Source organism: Geospiza fortis, unplaced genomic scaffold (assembly GCF_000277835.1).
Source record: "Geospiza fortis unplaced genomic scaffold, GeoFor_1.0 scaffold66, whole genome shotgun sequence".
NCBI lineage: Eukaryota > Metazoa > Chordata > Aves > Passeriformes > Thraupidae > Geospiza > Geospiza fortis.
The window spans coordinates 3,476,208-3,482,742 of NW_005054312.1; the positions used below are offsets into that span (position 1 = coordinate 3,476,208).

The window sequence follows — 6,535 nt, forward strand, 5'->3', positions numbered from 1 at the left end:
GGGAGCTCCGCCGCGGACACTCGCCGTAAGTGCGGGGCCGGTTTAGGGGCGCGGGGCGGACGGGGCCCGAGGCGTGCGGTTGTGCCGCTGCCGGCCGGCGGGAGGGCACCGAACCGGCCCACGGACGTTCCTGGGCGGTAGAACCGCTTTAGTGAGCCTGTCGGGAAAGGGTTGGTGCGGTCACCCGAAAACCCCGATTGCGCAGAAAAGCGGCTGTGTTGGTTACGGTGCTTGCTGAGGGTTCCCGTGCTTGCTCTGGGTTCCTGTCTGCATCCTCTCTCAGATTCAGGGCCAAGCCTGCTTTTTCTGTGCAAAGGTGTGCCTGGGAAACAGCATCCTAGCCCCTCATCTCCCTGACCCTTAAGGGCTTTTGTCGTAACAGTGAAAAAACCCACCCCAACAACGTGAGTTCCAAGAGTGTTTTGATTACGAGGGGCTTGCTTAGATGTTGACACATCCAGCAAGCCCAGAAGACAAGGCCCTTTATAGACCCAGGTTGAATGACATGAGTTGTTCCTAAGTTCAGATTGTTCTGTCATCCCTGCTGCCCTCTTTTTCATCTGGCTATTTACTTTTCCATCATGTTGAACAATTTATGCTGCTCTTCAGAGTTGACAAAATTTTAGCACTGACATAAATTCCCTTCATTATCAAAGTGTCTAGTTTCACTTTCTGTGTAACACAAGTATGTTGCTATAGCGTAGTTTCTGACAAACAGCTAGACTGGTTAAAGGGAGTTACTACTCTTCTTTTTCTAGCTTTTTGTATTCCTTGTCATAATCTTGGAAACTTTATTTTTCTACTTAGCTACTGTCAGACCAAAAAATGAAGTAGAGCAGAAGCAGCTGTGTGCTTTTGGGGAGTATGTGGCTGAGATTCTGCCCAAGTATATCCAGCAAGTACAGGTAGGTGCTTTTCAAGAAATTGTCCTTGGGGCGGGACAGGATCCAGTGAACACCTTTTTTGTTACCTGTTCAGAGAAGTTGTTTTGGGGAAGAAAAATGGTCAGAATTCCATGAGAAGTACTGCTGGTTTTAAGCCCCTTGATCTGATACCGTTGTGTGTCTGCTGTGTCTCTTTGTTTGAGTGTTCTGCTGAAATCAGCATCACGTTCGGTCCTGTTGGTGTTTGTATTCATGCACTGTTCTGTTTTCATCAGGTGACCTGTTTCAATGAGCTGGAACTTCTGATCCATCCAGATGGGATCATTCCTGTCCTGACCTTCCTTCGTGATCACACCAATGCCCAGTTCAAATCCTTGGCAGACCTGACTGCCGTTGATGTCCCGTCTCGGCAGTACCGCTTTGAGGTAGGAACTGCTCACAGCTGCAGTATTTAGAGGGCTTCACAAGTGCTCATGGCTGGGGGTGCTGTTGCAGTTCTGACCACTTTCTTTGGTTCCTGGCAATGAGAAAAAAGTTTCAAGCGTTGTAGATAGAATTCTTTAAGTCAAAGGCCTCCAGTTGCTGAAGAAGTGGAATATTTTTTTAATTCAATATTTTTCTTTCAAAAATCAAGGTAGTAGGTTCATAGGAATAATAGAAATATAGACCCTAATTTATTCATCTTTTCTAGTCACTAAGGCAGTATCAAACAAGGCTTTAAAATTCCTTATAAATTTTTGGGATCTTCTTTTCAGTCTGCTCGTAGTATGTCATAAACAGCTTTTGTACTAGACTTCATCACCATAGATGTTGGAAATGTTCCCTGGCATCCAACTGACTTGCTGAAAATTAAGTGTATTTTTTCTTAGCTTTCTCCCACTGATAGTAATTGCAAGAGTGATTGATGGGCATTTTCTTTGAGACAGACCATTCATTGTCAAGTGTTTCCATCTCTCCAGTAGTCTCTCTTTTTAGTATCTGTCTTTACTTCTTTGTCATCAGTCATGATGTCTAAGTCTCTCATAGCTTTTGTCACACTTCTAAGGACCAAAGTGATAAGCTGTTGGAACCTCAGTTGTAGGAGTGTCTTTTAGTGGCCAGTTCTGAAGTGCTGAACACGATCCTGCTGATAAAGAATATTTGAAATAGTCGTTGTGTGGCTTTGCTTAGGCAGTGGTGTACTGCAAGGACATCCATAAATGCTGCCTGTTCTCTGCTTCAGATTGTGTACAACCTCTTGTCGCTGCGGTTCAACAGCCGGATCCGTGTGAAGACATACACCGATGAGCTGACACCTGTCGACTCAGCAGTGCCTGTGCACAAGGCAGCAAACTGGTATGAAAGAGAGGTGAGTGCTGGTGTGCTTGGGAACAGTGTCTTTGTGGAGAGAGGCTGTATTTTCCCAATTTAAGTGATTCCCCAAGGCCCTCAGGAAGAAAGAGGAGAGGAAGAGAAGTGTTTCCCTGGCTGTATTTTCAGAGTAGGAGATAAAATGGTGTTTGATTTACTTTTGAATGAATTCCTGCATCAGTTTTGCTGGCACTGTACAAAGCCAAGCATGTAACTGAAATTTTATGGACATAACACATGCAGGTTTTTGGGTTTTTTTCAAATAGAATTCAACTAACTTGTCTTCCTTTCATTTAGGTTTGGGACATGTATGGTGTTTTCTTTGCCAACCACCCTGATCTAAGGCGAATCCTCACAGATTATGGGTTTGAGGGCCATCCATTCCGGAAGGACTTCCCACTCTCTGGTTATGTGGAGGTAGGAGATACAGTCATGTCTAAAGTTACCAGGTCTCTCCAATGCTCTTTTCTGAGTTCCAGTATAAAGATGTGACTGCTTTACAATCACTTATCTGTATTCCAGAGGAGTTGTATAAATCTGCATAGAAATTTGAATTATCACACAGAATATCATCCATAATAAGGCAGCCTAAGGCTGGAGAAATGGAACAAATGTTATGTGCTGTATACCAAAGATACTTGCCAGGCAGAGGAAGTGTTTCTGCTTTCAGCATGTTTTCTGGAAGGTTAAAGTTTCCACTGCAAAACTGAGATGTCTAGAAGGATAAAGGACTGAACCATTCTTGATTCAATTAGAACTTCACTTTGTTGTGTGTTTGTAGGCCCAGATTATAAAGCTCTGATTAAACTGACTCTTGCTGTTTACCATTTACCTCTGTATGCCAACCACAGGTGAAATGGGAGCGTTTGGTATCTGTCTAGTTTCAAATTATTGCCCTGTAGAAGCAGGTGTATTTGGCGCAGTGTTAAGACTAAGTTGAGTCTCAGAAGGAAACAGTGAAGTTCTGCAAAAAAAGAGGCTCTTTTAAGAAATGTAGAAATAACAAAATCCTGCAAGCAAGGATAAGGCAGCATCTCCTCAGCTAGAGTTCAGAGATCTGGATTGGCACAGTAAGGATAAAGCAAGCCAGTCAGAAGTGTCTGGTACTCAGCTGGTATTCCATCCTGATTGTCTTCTTTTTCTCCCCTTGTTCTGAGTGTTATGCAAAAAATTAGAACAACTAGAACCACACAAATGCCATATTATAAAGATTCATGAGTGTGGTCCTCAGCCATGCAGGCCCAGGATGGGCCATCGTATTTCAGTGACTCAGGAAGAATTCCTTTGTCAAATGACATATTAAATGTGCTATTGTGTGGAACTTCATGTGGACTGTTAGAGTGGGTGCTCCTAATTCTGGGTGCTTAGTCATGACACCTGAGGGGCATGGCAGCAAAGCAAAGAGGAGGGTTTTCTTGGACACTCCAGAGATCTCAGTAGCATCTAGAGAGCTCTTGTTAAGTAATGAGGAGAACTAAAGCTGTGGCAGAGGCCTGTGGGCCTGTGGTTTTCCCATGGGTAAGTAGAGTTGTCTGCACAGAGGGTGGTCTGGGTCATTACTGGCTCACTGTGCACAGCAGACATGCTGAAGGAGCAGGGCACAGATGACTGGCCTGTGTCCTTTGTGCTGTTCCAGGTGAGGTATGATGATGAAGTCAAACGGGTGGTGGCAGAGCCTGTGGAGCTAGCTCAGGAATTTCGCAAGTTTGATCTGAATAGCCCGTGGGAGGCATTTCCTGCCTATCGTCCAGCTCCAGAACCCCTGAAAATAGAAGCAGGAGCCAAGAAAGAAGATGCGAAATAGCAGCAGAAGGAAGCAGATGTGCAGCACCATGCTTTCTGTTCCAATATAGTATTTATAATAATAAAAATTGATATGAGATGCTTGCCTGTTGTGATCTTGTGAATAATGTTTTCAAACTAGATGAAAAGCACAAAGCCCTGGAATGCTGATTTACAGTCCTTATGATCCAACTGGTAAATGTTTAGCTGGCGCTTTGAATTGTAAAACAGGGGATTTGTCTTTTTGGTTTGCAAATTGAACAGAGTGCAGGCATTGCCTGTGACCTGGTGTTTCCTGAGCACTACTACTGCCAGCAGTCCCTGCAGGTAAGCAGGTAAAAATCAGAACTTGAGCACTCCCTAGAGACTGCACTGAAGCAGCTGTGGATTTTGGGCAATAGGACAGCAGTTTCTTAGCTCCAGGATGAGTTTTGGGAAGATGGTAATAATATGGCAAAAAGGCAAAGCCTGTAAATGCTACTAATACAGTTCCTGTCAGGACAACACAAGTGTATGTGCGTCCAGACCAAAACAGTGACAGAAATCTCTATTGTTTCCATGGGAATTAAGTCAGTGCCTTTTTTCCCAACAGAAGGAACTGCAGGTAACTTCTGATGTGACACCTCTACCTCAGTCTGGTTTTTTCTTCACAATCAAGCAGTCTTTATTTTCTCCAGCATCTTCAGAGTGTGTTTTCTTTTTCCTGCAGCCAAAAATATACCCCTCCCTTGTTTCATAGACAAGAGTCTGTGTCTGTCTGTCAGTATTCCAGTTATTTTGAGCTCTATGATACAATAGCATTACCACTTTCTTTGCTCTTGGGGAAAATATGGTTTTTTTCCAAAAAAGCTGGAAGAATGGTGTAGTTCTAGTCCACCCACCACCTGTTCAAATAGGATTACATTACAGCAGTCATCAATTAATAATGTCCCTTGTCCTTGGTCCAGAAAATGCATAATGCTGGTCTGCACTAGAAAGCTGACAGACTTCATTAGGATCTGAAAACTGTTGTATAAGAGATTTTATTAAATAATTCACACATAGTTTGTAGAGATTCCCTGAATTGATACTTAAGCTTTTAAATTGTAAAAGTACTAACTAAAATAGGGTTTTGGGGGAGGTTAGGGTATGAGATGTAGGAAGGGATACAACAATAGTAAATTCAATTAAGAAAAAACCCTACTTGCTGTGACTAGAATGAGATCTCTTTTCAAGAATAAAGACTGAACTGTATTCTAAGAATTGGGCTTCGTATTTTTTCCTGCACCGGCCTTGTAAGCATGGGCTGGTTAATTTTTTTTTTAATTTATTTTTAAAATTTTGTTTCAGCTGCTGTGGCTAGCAGTGTTTGGGATGTGACTCAACAGTGTTCTCTGGTTAAAATAAATACCATTTGCCTCTCACCTTAAAAGTTACAGCTCTACATGGGAAGGAGAAGTGAACACAGATCAGCAGAAGTTTGGGGTTTTATACAATTCTAACCTCTCTTTTGGATCTGTCTTCAATTGAGCAGATTGAATAGGAAATGAACTTTAAGTTCTTCCTACGAGATATTCCACAGTTGGTTGTTTGCAGTGGCTCTCACATGCTGATGCCTATTGTGCAAGACAAAATTTCCTGGTGCCACTTCTATCACCATGAAAATTCTTTATAAATCACATTTCCTCTCTGTGTTCTCCTTTATCTCAGGTTGCTTGAGACACCACACCAAGACTTAGGGTCTATATATTATAATCATATGTATTTCCCAGTACGATAAGTCAGACTGATAGTAGCAGGAACACTAGGAAATTTGCCTTTTAAAATTAATGTTTGTGCAGAGGGAGAACTTGATTGACATCAAGAAATGTCAGACATGATGCCTGTCAAGTTAGAAAATATGCAAGATTTGCTCAAGAATGTGTGTACTGGAAAAATAACCAGCCCTATGGGATCAGGCATTGGCTCCAGCAGGTCTTCAATATGTGGAATAGTTGCAAGTGGACCTGAATCTCTTCTCATTAGTGAAGCCTGGGAGATCAGGAAGGCTGCATCACCTAGGCTCATTATCCCAGGGCACAAGAGGTTACACAGCCTCACAGAATACTTGTGCACTCTGCTTTCTCCACTGCTCCTGAGCTCCAGAGGCCATTTTGCTCACGGAGCCTGCTCACTCTGGGATCCTTGCGGCTGGTGGACACTTGCTTTGTGCTGGACAAGGGTGTGGTCAACTTGGCCAAGAACAAAGCTGTCTTCCAAATCCTCTGTCCCTGCCTGTTGCGTATTGCCAGCTTCAGCGGGATTTGTTTGCCTGGGTTGGATTCCCTAATGCAGGAGGATGTGGGATGAGATGTAAGTCAGATGTAGCTGAGATGTAAGTCAGATGTAGCTGACTTATAGACACACCATACAGAAGAGAGATTTTCTGGTACTGAAGGGACAGATAGACTTTAGATGATCACTCACAGTCACCGTGTTGAGCTTCTACAGCTGAGGAGGTTTTGCTGGTGTTTTCCAGAACTCTTGCATTTTTCCCTACA

At 43.2% G+C, this 6,535-nt stretch overlaps 1 protein-coding gene across 1 annotated transcript in view; it reads left to right on the forward strand.

The window, feature by feature from the left end:
• Positions 1–5,250, forward strand: part of NDUFS3 (NADH:ubiquinone oxidoreductase core subunit S3) — a 6,052-nt gene extending 802 nt beyond the window's left edge. The window contains exons 2-7 of the mRNA XM_014306375.2: positions 6–25; positions 808–905; positions 1,160–1,309; positions 2,107–2,232; positions 2,532–2,651; positions 3,871–5,250. Coding sequence (XP_014161850.1) covers positions 6–25; positions 808–905; positions 1,160–1,309; positions 2,107–2,232; positions 2,532–2,651; positions 3,871–4,038 — 682 coding nt within the window. The 3' untranslated portion in view covers positions 4,039–5,250. The remainder of the gene's footprint in view (positions 1–5; positions 26–807; positions 906–1,159; positions 1,310–2,106; positions 2,233–2,531; positions 2,652–3,870) is intronic.
• Positions 5,251–6,535: the final 1,285 nt, after the last annotated feature.